This window comes from Notamacropus eugenii, chromosome 3 (genome assembly GCF_028372415.1).
Source record: "Notamacropus eugenii isolate mMacEug1 chromosome 3, mMacEug1.pri_v2, whole genome shotgun sequence".
Classification (NCBI taxonomy): Eukaryota; Metazoa; Chordata; class Mammalia; order Diprotodontia; family Macropodidae; genus Notamacropus; species Notamacropus eugenii.
Window position 1 is genome coordinate 452,504,865 of NC_092874.1, and position 16,233 is coordinate 452,521,097.

The window sequence follows — 16,233 nt, forward strand, 5'->3', positions numbered from 1 at the left end:
ACTCCCTCTCAATTGAAATCACTGTAGCATCACAGCGTTTTTATAGATGGAAGGGAACTTCCAGACCTAGTCTAGACCTTTACTTTACAGACAAGGAAGCCTGTGAGAAGCCTTTTGTGTCCTTCCCAACCTTGGTGCCTTCCCTCTGTGTTTATCTTCACTAGTTCCTCTATGTGTCTTGTTCATACATCATTGTATATACGTTGTCTCCTCCATTAGACTGTGAGCTCCTTGAGAGCAGGGACTGTTTGCTGTAGAATTTTCTTGTTGTTTGTTTGTTTTTGTCTTTCTTTGTATCCCCAGTGCTTAGCAGAGTGTCTGGAACATAATAGGCAGTTAATGTTTGTTGACTTGATCCACATAGGCTAATGGATGTCCAAATTGATGATTCTCAGTCATTAAGAAAAGGTTGAGTTATCATCAGTGTGTTCAGTTGAAGAAGACAGAGAAGCACATAGTGTGTTTTAATGTTGTTTTTGTTTAATTTTTTAATGTTTTTTGTTTAATGTTATATTTTAATGTTTAATTGTCTTTTACGAGTAAAAATTAAAATGTGTATGGCACTCAATCAGTTAATGCTCAGCAGTCTGTAAAAGCCAAGATGCATCAGAGAATCATGGTTTGTGAGAGGAAGCATGATGTGGGTGTAACACTGAACTTGGAATCAGGAAAAATTGAATTTAAATTTTGTCTCCAATATTACATGTGTAACCCTGGGCATATCACTGAGCTTCTCTGTACTTCGGTTTTGTTATTTGTAAAATGAAGGAGTTGAACTCAGTGGCTTCTGCAGCCCCTTCCAGATGGAAACTGATGATTCTATGATCCTATTTTTGGGATTGAAAGGACTTCAGAGGCTCCTCATTTTTCAGAAGGATCTGAGGCACAGAAAATGGAAATGATTTGCATAGAGTCAAACAGGTAGTTCCACAGAAGCAGAATTTGAATCCAGAGCCTCTGGTTCCAAATCTGTTGTTCTTCCTAGTGGACCATGCAGGCTCTCACGACCCTGGTGGATTTGCAGGTAGCTGCATTTGCTGGGTGCTCTTTCACCCTTTGTATTCATCTTTAGTCATTTCAAAGGATGTTTTTACATTAGTTATGATTCTTATTGGGAACTGTGCCTTAAGGGTACCTTAGCAAAAAACTGAGAAACAAAGAAAAATTGTAGTTTTCAAGTATTTGGAAGTTATTAAAAAATTAAAATGATTTTAATTCCATCACTATATCATGTCAACTCTAGCAAGATTGAATCCTGTGTTATGATGCGTATATATATATATATATATAAATATATATGCGCATATATGTATGTGTATATGTATATACTCATCAAAATGAAATCAAAGAATCAAGTATATAAACACATACATATATACATGCACATATATGTACATATGTATATTAATATGACACTTAAAGCTCTTACTTGTTTAGCAGAGGTCAGTCTTCTTACTGCATTTTCCAGCTATGTTTGACACCTTCACTGTTGAAGATCTTGTGGATCTGTTAAAAAAAATTGCCACAATAGAAGACAATATTAATGTAATTGTGCATTTCCATTCTTTAATAATTTAAATAATTAATAATTTAGAGACAAAGAGTAAAGACTTAAGCAGAGGCTAATTTGGGAAATGAACCGAAGGGATTTAGGAAGTCTTAGAAGAAAAACCTAAGGTCTTTGATAGAAGCTAGGAAAAATTCTCTAGTTATGTCAGTATATTCTATTGAAAGACAGAGGGGCACTTGAATTTGGAATTGTTGCGTCACATATAATATGAAGTACTCCTTATACATATTCTCCATTCACCATTTGACACTTTGCTTCCATGGAGACAAATTGGACTTTGGGGCTCTCAGATCAGAAATCATTAAAGACTACATGAATAGACTACTTTGCAAAATATGAACAGCTATATATAGTATTAATAGGTAAATTCAATGGTAGCCAAATGTTCCCTGTTTGGGTAGAGTGTAGAGACTGCCAGGACTTGGAGTCAGAAAAGCCTAGGTTCAAATCCCACCTCCAAACCTTAGGTAGTTATATGACCCTCATCTGTAAAATGGAGATAATATCTATGCCACCTTCTTCAATCAAATGACATGATGTATATGAAGCTCTTTGGAAACCTTACTTTCAGTGATCATATTTCGAGCTGTAAGGAACATCGCAGGTCGTCTAATCTGGGGGTCAGCAGTCTATAAATATACATTTATTTGTTGCCGACTAAGTGGTAGGCCCTGTAGCACTAGGGATACAGATATGGAAAAGAAAGACAGTTCCTACCCTCAAGGGGTTGACTGTCTACTAGGGGAAGACAATTCCTAAAGGGGTGCCCAATTGCAGTAGGCATGTATCATAATATTCAGGGAGTCAAAACCAAGTGAAGCCACTGGTGGGAAATGAAGATTTGACTGGAAACTCTCAGCCTTCTACAATGAAGATGGGGAGGATCTTTTTCCTCTTCCCTCCAACCCTCCAGTGGGGGGGGGGGGGCAGTCTGACTTAAGTGGAACAGGCAACTGAGGGTGCTGAGTACCAAAGCTGAAATAATCACCTCCATGATGAGAATGCTGGTGTTAAGTTTATCCTGGAGGAAGTATGTTAGTAGAGTCAAAACCAACTTGAGTGTTTTTGAGGTTAGAGTAAGAATCTGACATGGGACTTGAGCCCAGGTCTTCCTGGATCCAAGTCCAATTCCATATCCTCTGTACCACTACTTCTCTGCCCAATACCCTCATTTTACCAATGAGGAAACTAAGGCTGAGTGACATACCCAAGGTCATTGGCAGTATTCAGGATTCTAACCCAGATCCTCCAAATCAAAATCTAGCATTGTATAAATGTCTCTTGTTATTAGTACTATCAGTGAACTTTTAGAATTTAATTATGAAGAGTCACTGATAATAAACTTTTTTCAGAAAATCTTGGTAAAGTTTCTGTAAGGAAACAAGGTTTTCACTTTTCCCTGACTGACTGAGTTACAATTAACTTTCCCTGAAAAAAAATTCTTTCTAAACCAAGTGGGAGTGGGGAGGAATTTGGTAAATTGATCGTTTATGCTGTACATTTCATTTGCATTTTGGTACTATACCGCCTAGAACATTTTAATAAAAATAAATTTATAATTTTATTGACTACTGTAATTTTGTGTATCAGAAAACACTGTTCAATTTTATTTTAAAAGTATGTAAGGTATCCCTAGAGTCTTAACCATTAAAGTTGAAAACTGTGCTAACACCTCTGGGACACCCATGAATTTTTTGCAATATGAAACAAACTTTTTAATATAACCAAAAATGGGGATTTGTTTTGCTTGATCATCCACATTAATTACATGGAATTTGTTTTTCTCTTAAGTTGGGAAGGTATGAGGTAGGGGACAGAGTATGAAGGTGGGAGAGAAAAAAAATCAATGCTCAATATCTTGGCAGAATAAAATTTAAGTATATATTACATCACTCCATCTCTCTGCACAGTAATTAAAAAGAATCTAAATCGATATGTATGGGAAGAAAAAAATTAAATGAGATAGGCTTTACCTTTGATTTCATCTTATACCTGTTTCTAATTTAAGTTTTATTCTTTCTGGGTAAAAAAAGGAATCATATTATAATTTTCCTTGTTTGATTTTGGCATTGGTATTTTACACGTAAGTGTGTAATGTTTGCAGCTCCATTTTCAACTTCCCACAAACGCTAAGTGCATAGTACATGGTGTCCCAAAAGTCTTGGCTCCTAAATCTTAAAACTGCACACACTTATTTTTAGGGGGAGGAAGTGTCATGTCACGCCCTGTATGTACCAAAAAACACTGTGCTAAGTGCCAGAAAGAGACAACATAGATTAAAAATCTGGCACCTGCCCTCAGGAGGCTTAAAATCTTGTGCAATATATCAGGAAGCTCTGAAAAATGAAGACAATTGCATTTTATATTACTTTTTTTTTAAAAAAAATCCTTTATATGACATTTAATAAAGTCTTGACCTCAAGTAAGGAAGTTAAACCTTTTGACTAACAGGTAATTCTTGTCAAAACTAAATGCATCTTCTTTCCCCAACCTTGGCAATATTTCAGAAGTTGTATTTTTCACATGATAAGCTACTGTTGAACAATTTCATGTTTCAGACCCAAACAAGCTTTTCTTCCCATAGACACTCGGATCTTTACTTCCTAGCTATATTTTCCTGGACAAATGTAGTTCTAAAACAATTCAAGGAAAATCCACCCTTTCATTCATTCTTTTTCCTTTTCTCTATTGTCCTTTTTGTAGCATGTCAAAAGGAAGCAAGGCAACATAAAGTCATGTTCCACCCCACCCCCCCTTTTTTAAGACAGAATCATTTAAGAGCTCCCCTTCAGAAGTTCATCCGGTATTGTCTGCTAAAGCCTTGAATGAAATCGGAAATTTGGAAAAATGAAATCTTTAACTTTCTTGGTGAAGAGCACCTAGAAAAAAAGTCAGTCTACTTTCTGGATCCCTGTATAGCAATTATGTTGTGTCCCTTATTTCAAAAAAGACTCAGTGGCAGCCTTTTCCAGTCCCATCCCTGATAAAAAAAAAAAAAAACCAAACTAATAAGGAATTCTCTTTTGAGGGATACTTTTCATTTTCAAAAGACAATTCAGTTTGCATAACGAAAGGCCCATCTGACAACTGACAGAAATATCTAAGACCAAAAGCCATCCCCAATAGAGAGGTGACCACCAAAGTGTATGAACCAACAATTCTCGAAAGAACAGCTGCAAATTCTTAGCAACCATGTAAATAAGGTTTCACATTTCTATTAATTAGAAAAATACAAATCAAAATAAATCTAAGGGTTAACTTCACATCCTAAAATGTACAAAGTAACAATACGTAGGTCTGTGTTGGAAGGGTGTAGAACGACAAGCATTGTTGGTAGAGCTGGGAATTTAGTACAGCCATTCTGGGAAGCAATTTGGAATCAGTGAAATGAGGTATTTGTAAATTACTTTGCAAACTTTAAAGTTCTCTATAAATGATAGTTACAAAAAATTAAGTGTCTAAAATGTCCATACTCTTTAACCCAAAATTCTACTGTTGTGTTTATATCCCAAGAAGGTCATTGACAAAAAGGAAGTCTCCATTTATGGCAATATATTATCACTACTCTTTTTGTGTGTGTGTTAATGAGGAACTGGGAAAGAAGTAGATAATTTTCAATTAGGAAATAGCCAAAGAAATTGAGGTAAATGAGTTTAATGGAATATTAATGTGATGACTGCAGAGAAGGTTTTTTAAAGCCTCAGATGAACTTAGATGAACTGATACAGAGTGAGGTAAGTCAAGAAAACAGTTCAAACCAGAGGTGTGAAACTGGAGGCTCACAGAACTCCTGAGTAGGGGCCAGAAGCAGATTGAAATGTAACTGGAAAATGTTTAACAAAATAAAATAAAAATATGGTACAACAACGTAAATTATCTACTATGCCATTATCTACTACTTTTTGATTTGAGTTTGACACCACAACTATAGAAAATGCAAATGGGAACAAAATAATCGCAGAACTGTCTGAGAGGGATGTTACGAAAGTATAAAGAATACAATTGGCCTCAGAGGAGAAATATAGGAATCTCTCTTTCCCTGCTCCTTTTCAGAGGTGAGGAACTCCACAGGTATGCCATACTCAACTCATAGCATCAGTTTTTTTAATGTACTGATTAATTTTGCTGATTTTATTTTTCTTTTTTAAAAAAATGTCCTGGATAAGACATGACTCTCTGCAAGGTGAAAAGATACAGGGGGAAAATTGAGGCAATGGTAAACCAAAGCTGTCAGTGAACTCAGTTAAACATAAACCTGGGCAACGTAGACATGTCCAGCACTTTTCGGCCTTTATTAAGGCTAGTCATCTCTATGAAGATTAGCTTTGTTAAAGCTGTGATGAGTTTTGATCTGTACCTACTGTGAAATGAAAGTGCCTCATCGAGCTATGAATAACATATTAGAACAATTTCTTATCCATTCTCTCGGATTTTTTACAATTAAATAAGTTAACAAAAAAAAACCCCTCACCTCCAAACACCATGTTAAATCATTTAAATTTAATTTTCAGCTATAAATCTGACTGTACAGAACTCGTATTGTTTTTTTTTTTAAACAATCTCAGTTAACAGTAGAAGCACAGTGGGATAAATAGAAAATTATATGCAATTTTGAACTATTGATATTAATTTTTTATCTTGATTAAATAGTTTAGCCTACTGATATTTTTTTAAAAGCCCTATGTTAACATTCTAGAGAGGGGTAAAAATAGCGAGAGTTGGTTAGACTTCAGCTGATGCTTGAAATGTTTTCTTTTTTAAAAAAAATTTAATGAGCATTGAGATGATACCGGTATTACACTGGTAATCTGATGGTCTTGAGTGGTCTTTTTTTCTCCTTATTTCTCAGTAATCTGAAAGAGAATGTATGTCTTCTCATCATATCCCTCTTTAGATTGAGGGAAAGATGTGGTAGCTTTCATCACTCATGCTTAGTGGATTTGCCGCTCTTTCAAATGCTCTCGCACTGTCTTCTGGCTTTTGTAATGAATGTGTCCCAGTAGCCAAATGAATTGACCTCATCATCACTATTTCAATCCTGCTTTGTATGAAAAGCACCAGTGCCTTGGCATACGGACTCTTCACACATTTTTCCCTTTTCTTTCAGGAAATTGTTTTCCTACTTCAGGTGCAGAGTCTCTTGTCAGTATCCTCAGATTATCCTGAAAATCTTGAAGTTTGTTAAAAAGCCGTAGGAAACAATGGCTGTTATGCTCTAGTTTTTCTTCCATTAAAAAAAAAATCAAGCTCTCTGCTTGATTTTTACCATTTGCTCAATATTGTGGATTAAATCCTGTCTTAACAGTCATAAAAGAGGAACAAATCATATTTATCCATATATGGTTGAGAAATTGTTGCGGTGGGTTCATGTGACATGTTGAATATGACTGTAAAATAGAGGTTCCTAGTCATCCGTACTACCAGAAGGCTAAACTGGTAGATTCTTTGATTATCCCAGCTCTGAGCCATAGTAGGGCCCAAGCCAGTTGGGTTCCACACTGTGGTTGACACCAGTGTAGTTGCCTCTAAAAGCTTAGCAGGCTATTCTAAGGAGGGATGAACTGGCTCAGGTTGAAGAGAGAACAAATCAAAACTTCAGGGCAGAAAAGAAATGAGATTGGGTCCGTCAATGACCATTGTAACTCCTGTCTGGGCAAGATCTGATCTCCAAGCAACAGTAATGAGATAATAATGATGATGATAAAAAATAATACAGTGATTTTATGTGTGTAGTCATAGCATAGTTGTGCTTCAAGTGAATATATAGCAGAACCAGTGAACCAGGCTACAGATAGTCTCAGTGATCAAAGAAATGTGCATGGGGAAAAAAAAAACATAGCTCTCAATGTTATTATTTTTTACATTGTATTTGCTGGAATCTAAGGTTATGGAAACCAGTGCAAAAGTAATTTATTTGAAAGAAGTCTGAATGCAGAAATCTAATAGAGGAAAATATTTTAGAATAAGGTTCATCCGTGAGTGCAGCAGCTACATTTCCCTCAGCACCACATGGACTGGATCAAAGCATCTTATGACTTGGATCAGTGCAGCCAAATCATTACGTATTGATTGGAATCCTGCAGAAGGATTAACCCCTTAGCATTCATAAGAAAATTTCCTGTAACCCTTGGTTTGAGTGGTTTGAAAATCTGAACCTTCCTTTTAGTCTAAAAAGGCTAATAGTCCTCCCTGACCTGCTGGTATTTTTCAATTCTTTAATCGCACATTTGCCCATTGTATTGAATTCCGCGTTGGAAAACATTGAGTGATGCCATTGGAGTATATGAAAGCCCTATGAGCATTCAGGAGAAGAAAGCAGCTTAATAATATGCTATATAGAAAACCTGGTGTTAGGATATCAAAATTAAGTAGGGAGTTCTTGAAGTTTTTGATTATTATATAAATGACCACATTTTCAGTTCTTGATATTTTTAAGAATTCGCAGAGTTGTCAATGGACAGCTTTTCATCTGAATGAGGTTTAACCGAGAGTATGTAATGTTAATAAATTTCTCCTAAAAAATTACTTACCATAGCATTGAAAAAACCTGTCAGGTGATTTTTGTATCAGGGTACACAGCCTTACATTTTGATATGTACATTTTCATACAACTTCACCGAACCATTTGGTCCATTGTGTCTTTGTTGACTGGAATAATGTAGAGAAATAAGTTACATTCTTTTTCCTTGTCTTGGCTTCTTTCAGTTTATCCCACGAGGATCACCCTCATAGCCACCCACTCTATGGACATGGCGTATGCAAGTGGCCAGGCTGTGAAGCCGTGTGTGAAGATTTCCAATCGTTTCTAAAGTAAGAATGATTTTAGTCATTATCTTTCTTTTATATAAGCATGGCCTCTCATTTTCTATGCTCCTTTCATGACAATGAATTTTAATAGAAGACCAAACCTTCCTATCCCCACCCCACCCAAGAAAATACAAACTCATGAGGAAAAACCAGTGTTTGTCAGGCCTGATGAAGTCAGCATATTCTAGTGGGAAGAGCCAAGGGCTAAAAGTTGGGAGACCTGAGTTTCAATATTGGCTCTGAATCTAATTAACGGCCAAATCCAGGACAAGTTAGTTAAACTCTCTGCCTTAATTTCTTCATATATTAAATTCACATGGGGGACTAAACAGCCCCTGTACTTCCACCTGTAACATTTATTCTAAGGTCATTTTTCCTCTTTTTATCGTGCATCCATAATGACTCATACAATCAGAACTGACATAATTTAGAAAAAGAAGAAAACCAGTACCAATTTTTGTTTGTTCTTGTATAAAAGTATAATCAAAATATTGCTTCAGTTTGGTACAATTAATTGATAAAATTTTGTCCCAAGACTTTATCTTTATATGTCAATAATTTGTTTTTACTTTTTACAAGATACAAAGAAGTATCTTTGGAATGAAATGCCCTCAGTCTCATTCTCTTATTGCACAATTAATATTGAATTGACTATTTGAGGTATTCTAAAACATTTCCTTCCCCTTTGTGTGAGAATTGTAGTAAATTTCAGTAATCAACTTTTGAGATATGTTTAATTTCTCTTAGCTACAGTTGAAGCCCATCAGTGCTGTATGTCAGTATCGTTAACTAGAAACATTGCCTCATATATGTTTCAATTCCAAAATGTGTTTAAATGAATCATTCAACATAGACTATAACGTGCGCACGCACACACACACACACACACACACACACACACAGCAAGGGATTCAGGTTAAACATAACACTACACCGTCATTCCTTATCCCCCCAACTACTAGATTCTTTTCTTCCTCCATGATTTGTTTTTCATTCCTTCTGTACCCACTTCTAAATGTATATGTTTTCTCCTTGATAGAATTAAGCTCCTTGAGGACAGGGATTATTTCCATTTGTTTTTGAATCCCATGGACCAAACATGATGTTCAGTGCTTAGTAAATGTTTTTTGATTGATTTATTCATTCAGTGTTCAGTGCTAATAGGCTGTGGTTGAACTGATAATTGATGATGCTAGAGATGCTTCAGGTCCTCATGGCTGGATCTCAGATTTCTTCTAAGGCTACTCTGTACTGTAGTGGAGACCCTTTAGTGCCTCTGGGGATGTCTCCCCTAACTTCATTAGCCTGATGATACTAAACTTCATTACCTGCAGTTGATAACTCAATCTCTGGGGCTATATACTCTTAAGCTTTTCCAGCCAAGTGGATGGAGCTAGCACCCCAGTGGCAAAACCATACTGACCAGACTCACCACCATGACCGTAGGGAGTTTCTGAGTAGGACTTTAGTGTGGTACTGCAGGCAGAAAGATTTGAGTCCAGCTTCTGACACCCAACAGCTGTCTGACCCTGGGTAAGTCACATAACCTCTCAGTGTTTTAGGCAGCTATTTATAACTATTACTTTGTAGAGTAGGTAACAAACTGCATTGGCAGATGAACTTTCTTACCCTGGAGTGTCTCTCTGCCAGTGAAATCACAGGTCTGATCCTGTCCCTATGAAGGAAGGGCAAGTAACAACCAGTCTTTTCTCCCCTTTAGAGATGATATCCTCTCCCTTCATAGGATCACAGAGGGAGTAAATAGCTAGTTTACATAACCAGATGTTTGTCATTCTAATATTTATAATGTAAAGCTGCTATCTAACCTCCATTTCAGTGGACTACAGCATTTTAATAAGGACGCCCTTCAATATTTCCAGCACTACCTGTGAGCTGAATAAAGTTTTTGCCTAATTAATGCTGGGGCATTTTGTGAGGATTTTTAGATGTTTTCATTTCATTTGCTTTGGTTTGGTCCAGTCCCGTGATTTCAGTCGTGAAGGCGACTTGCCACAAAGAAATGACCAAGATAGATGTTTTCATTTTAGTATTAAGAGAGTTGTTTGCATATTTTGAAGCTAATTGATGTCCCCACGGCCACACAAACAGTGTAAGTCAGAGGCTAGACTTGAACTCAGATCTTCCTGATTCTGAGGTTAGTTTACTCTGCTCCCCCATGATGCCTTTCACTTATTATAATTTATTAATATGCTGAACTGCATGTGCAGTTGTTTTCTTTTCAGATTAAGTGACTAAAGTGTATTTTTTGCTTTTATGAAAGTAGACATTTGCCCAGTTGAACCTGGGCTATGAAGTTCCACTTGATTTTTCTGTGATTAATCAAACCAAAATGAATGTACATATTTCATTATTTTGTACCTTTTAATACAAGAGTCAAGTCCTTAGCTCTTTATGTCATGAACCATTTTGGCAGTGTGGCAAGGCCTATGGACCCCTTCTCAGAATCATGTTTTAAATACCTAAAGCAAAACATATATGATCACAAAGAAAATCGATGATAGGGAAAGTTACCATTTTTAAAAAGTTCATGAACCTTAGGTTAAGAAGACTTATTTTAATAGTTTCATAGATGAATTTTTGATTAGATATTATACACAATACCAGGCTTTACAAAGTTCTTTCCTCCCACAATCCTGTGACCTGGGTGGTTTAATTATTGTTGACCCTCTTTTACCAGTGAGAAAACTGAGGCCCATAGTGGCTCCCTGGCTTTCTCATTTCAGAAGTGTCCAATCTGGAATTCAAACCTAAACTTCTAAATATAAAACCAGACCTTCTTAAACATGAAACAATGACTCAAAATGTTCGTAGACATTAATATTCAATAACTCTGATAATTTATAAGTTGAAAAATGGTCTTTTCCAGTCATTTGATTCTGTTTAATATCCTTACTTTTATGTATTCACTTATAATAGAATATTTTTGGTTTGAGTTGGTTTTTTTTTCCCCTTTAACTAAGTATTCATCTAAGTGTATTCTTATAACATGGAAAAATTTGGCAAAGATCAGCCTTGAATTCCTGAATTTTCTCCAGGTTGTATTACTAGGAGGTTCTGCAGCTTTAAGCACAGCAAGTTCTTACCTTTATATAAAAGTTTCCTCCTTTTCTCGTTAATGACCAATCCACACCCATAATGTGCTTTACAAGATTTTTGCGTTTTAGAAGGGATAAGGTGTCTTCCTCGTCATTGTTGAATATTGCAATTTTCTGAACAGAAGGAAGGAGACTGCTTTTCCTATTTGCCTTTTGTGATGGTCCTGGAGTGGAGAACCTGTAGTCTTGAGGCCACATGTGGCCTTCTAGGTCCTTGCGGGCAGCCTTTTGACTAAGTCCAAGTTTTACAGAACAAATCCTTTATTAAGGGGACTTGTTCTGTGAAATTTGGATTCAGCCAAAGGGCTGCATTTGAGGACCTAGAGAGCCACGTGTGACCTCCAGGCTGCAGGTTCCCCACCCCTGGTTAGGCCTTAAAGATGTCCGTGCACTATGCCCATCTTGTTTGCTAGGTGGACTGATGCTAAGGGAATTCTTGAGTGGTAACCAACATAAAATATCAGAGAAAGATTTTTGATACCACATCTTCTTCAAAGCCCATATGGAGAACATTCTGCTGAGATGTTCTACAGAGGTGTTTTTTGTTTTTGTTTTTTAAGAAGGGATTGCTGTAGGGGTGCCTGGGATGTGATGAACATTGTACTAGAAGTTCTTTGAATGCCTGCAAATACTTCTTCATAATTTGTCTTAAAAAGTCTAAGTTTAATGGATAGATCAGTGGCTATCTGCTCCAACTCATAAGCAGAAGGAATCTCCACTATATATCCCACAAGTGGTAGTCTAACCTCTGCCCAAAGACTCCAGGGAGGGGGATGCCACCACCTTTCTAGGCAACTGTTTTGAATAGCTCCAATTGTTAGAAGTTTTTCCTGGCTTCAAGCAGCTTCCGCAGGACAGCCCTCCAAATACTTGAAGACAGGTGTCATGGAGTCTTCTTGTCTCCAGTCTAATTCTACAGGAATCCCAGAGTCCTGTACCAAAATCACAACTGTGGTCTCAGTGAGCTTACACTACACTAAAACTGCCAGATCTTTTTCAGAGCCGTTACTGCCTAATCAAGTATCTACAGTAACATACTTGTGAAGGTATTTATTTTTGCACCCTACTGGAAGAATTTACATTTATTCTTGCTGAATTTCAATTTGTTGAAATCATGCCTCTAGCCCTTAATTATCCCTTTTAGAGCCTGACTATCATCCTGTGTGTTAGCTATCCCTCCCAACTCTGTGTTACCTACAGATTAGATGAGGAAGGCATCTGTGCCTTTAACTAAGCCATTGATGTCAATGGTTTTTAACATTGGCCTGGCCTTTATGACTCATTACTTCAGTAGAACGTAAGCTAAGGATAGACACTGGCTTGTTTTTTTGTCTTTATATTCCCCAGCAGGATGCATAGTGACTGGCATTTGGGATGGGGTGGGGAATGCCTGACATGATTTTACTGGTCTACTGTACTCTCTGGAAGGAAACACTCTCCATTACGACACATGTGCAACTCCTCTGCTGCGTAGTCTTAAAGAGTTGACTGGGGTTTAAGAATTTGTGTCACTTGCCCAGGATCACACAACCAGTATGTGTCAGAAGCATTTCTTGAATCCAGGTCTTTTGACTCCATGTCCAGCTTGCCAGTCATACCATGGGCAAGACACACAGTGGTCTTTAATAATTACTTGTTAAACCAAATGCAGTATATGTTTTTTTTTTTTCTTTTTAACCCATTGGCTTCTAAAATGGCCTTATTTCCACTTCCCTTTTCCACACTCACACTTCCTGACCCTGAGTTCTTACTTTCTGGAAGAAAGCCAATTTTGATTTTCTTAGAACTGTAACCCTTGCCTTTCTTTACCCTCTAGAAGTGAAAACAGAGAGTCCCCCCCCCTCCCCTTTTCCAAGAAGGAATTATTTAAGGAGCAAAGAAAACATCCTTCAAGTTTTAGATATCAAAGGAATTAGGCTTCATCAAGTATAATATTGAAGTATATTTGTTAAAAGTATGTTTAGTGGAAAATCCCACTTAATATATAATCTTAATCATTAGCTTTGGAAGCTATAAAATCTGAGTTTGTTTTATTTTATTTTATTTGTCTTTCATTCCATGTTTTGTTAAAGCCTTATTTATTTATTCACATATATGTATATATACATTTATATATGTATGTATATATGTGGATGTGTATATGTATATAGAGATGTGCGTACGTGTATATCTATATATATATACATATATATATGCATACGTACACATATAAAATTTATATATATATGTATTGGACAGCTAGGTGGCACAGTGGATAGAGTTCCAGGCCTCGGGTCAGGAAGGCTTACCTTCTTGATTTCAAATCTGGCCTCAGATACTAGCTCTGTGATCCTGGGCAAGTCACTTAATGCTGTTTGCCTCAGTTTCCTCATTTGTGAAATGAACTGGAGAAGGAAATGGCACACCATTCCAGTATCTCTGCCAAGAAACTCCAAATGGACATGCCTAAAACAACTGAACAGCAGTGATAACAGTCATTCACTTATTTGTGGACCAGGAGGGAGTTTCCATTTTTTGAGAGACTCAAGCACTACACAGCCATTTTAATTTTCAGCCTGAGTAGCAAAGTGATTTGACTCAGTAGCTCTTCTCCAAGCTTACTAGTACTCTTGATAGTAAAATGGAGCTGTTAAAGTGACCCTGGATAAGTTATTTAGAAGGAAAGTCTGTGCAGTAAAATGCCACTATTAAAAAGGAGGAGGGGAAAGAAGGCAGGGGAAGAAAACAGTATTCCCAGATCTAAAAATATGGTTCATTTTTCCCCTCCTGAGGAAGAAATATCCTAACTGTTGATAAATCAAAAACAGAGATTTGACCGTCTTCTGTGAACATTCTGTAGTGTTTCTTCCTAAGGTGAGGGACACCACAGGGCCCTTGATTTCAAAGAGAAATACTGTACAAATAACGATCCTGGTTGGCTTTCACTCACTCACAGCCAACAGGAGGACACTTATCAGAACCAGCATATGCATAGGCTAGCGTGTATACTATTTCCCTATTTCTTTTCAAAACAAGTTGCATTTTGTGTGTTTTGTTTTAATCTGCCAACCATGCTTTAACATGTGATGGTTGTATCAGAGCTAACTGCTGTCAGCAGGTGCCTGTGCTCACTCTCATGAAACAGTTGTGTACTGTATTGCATGAAATACTCAGTTAACATAAAAACAAAAACAAGTCCATTGGCATCACTGTGGCATGAAGAACTTTAGCCGTATTCCCTTCCTGTTTCCTGTTCTCAGACTGAATTTCCTCCCCATCTCCCCAATATCAGAGAAACTAAAACATCAAAAATGTTGCTGGTTTTAGGCTTAATTTTTTTTTTCTTTTTGGAAGAATGCACAACCAACTGCTTTGGGAAGTTTGAAAATGTATTTGGAGACACGTATGAGGCATGTTTTTCTGTTTAACATATCAAGTAAAATAGGACACAGGTCTCACTTCACATAAATTTCAGGTGTAGTCAAATGTGTGTTTTCTCCAATTTTCCTATGAAGAGAAATGAAATGGATTTTACACTAAGAAGTGAAAGTGTTCCAGACTTGGAAATTCTGTCTTTTATGGGGAATGGGGAAATTTGAGCCATTTCTAATGTCAGAAAAAATAGCCGGGATCATATCTATGTTTTGAACACAAAATCGTACGTTGCAATTTGTCCACTTAATTACTCATTTTGAGTCCCTGTGCCCGGCTTTTATATTGAAACATATTCACCTGTAAGATTTTTAACCTGTAACAGGAGATAGCTGAATAAAGCTTGATAAAGATCCTTTACCTTTTGAGAGCGAGGGAGAGAGAGAGGGAGAGAGAGAGAGAGGGAGAGAGAGAGAGAGAGAGAGAGAGAGAGAGAGAGAGAGAGAGAGAGAGAGAGAGAGGAAGCAGTGAATGATACTGGGTGCTTCACTGATAATTGGGCTTCTTGTGAATTTAACTTTAAGAAACCAAAGAGTTTAATGGGAAAGAAACGACTAAGTGCATTCTGTCATGTTTTCACAAGTGTTTTTATCATGGTCACATCTTGTTTACCTTAGTTGCCTGCCTAAAACTACTTGGAACATGTTAAGAAAACATTTCAAGAAAGCCTCTACAAAGAGGCTTTTGTTGAGCTGCAACTGTGAGTCTGCACAGCTCACAAAGGTGTTAACTTTCAACCCCTTAAGCACTTCCACATGAAATTCCAGCAACGGTGTTTGTGGTTTTGGAAAAACAAAGTGTATGTTAAAGAAACCAGGTATATGCTAATACATGTTGAAGTAGGCCGGAAATCATAAATTGTTTCAAACCCTTTAATGGCCATCATTTGCATGTCAGAATGTGCTGCAGTAAAATTACCTAACTGTACAACATACTTTTGACCAAATAAAGGGGTCAAAAAACAACTTACAGGCGCACATCCATCCATACACATAACACCATTATGTGTGTTTGTGCATGTGGCTAGATGTGTGTATATATGTCCATAAGTAAAGGGAATGTCATGACACACATAGGCAAAACCTAATTCCTATGTTAAAATCAAAATATTTGGGGCAAGACATTTCATATTGAGGGTAACATTTTTGCATCATAAAATTGGTTTAAAATGAAAATCCATGGTGATTCGAGATCAGAACCTGACTAGATTTACTGTTTGGGGTAGGAGCTTAAAATCTGGACCCTGCGGATTTTTTCTTATTTTGCTCAGCACCCTTATTAGCCTTTCTGATCCTATTCAAGAGTTCAAGACCTTTCCTGGAGTTTGTG

General features: G+C 36.9%; 1 protein-coding gene across 16 annotated transcripts in view; it reads left to right on the top strand.

Moving 5' to 3' along the window:
• Positions 1-16,233, top strand: part of FOXP1 (forkhead box P1) — a 679,928-nt gene that overhangs the window by 614,266 nt on the left and 49,429 nt on the right. For all 16 annotated transcript variants that reach the window (XM_072598672.1, XM_072598682.1, XM_072598671.1 and 13 more), the window contains one exon: positions 8,276-8,380. In XM_072598672.1, the coding sequence (XP_072454773.1) occupies positions 8,276-8,380 (105 nt within the window). The remainder of the gene's footprint in view (positions 1-8,275; positions 8,381-16,233) is intronic.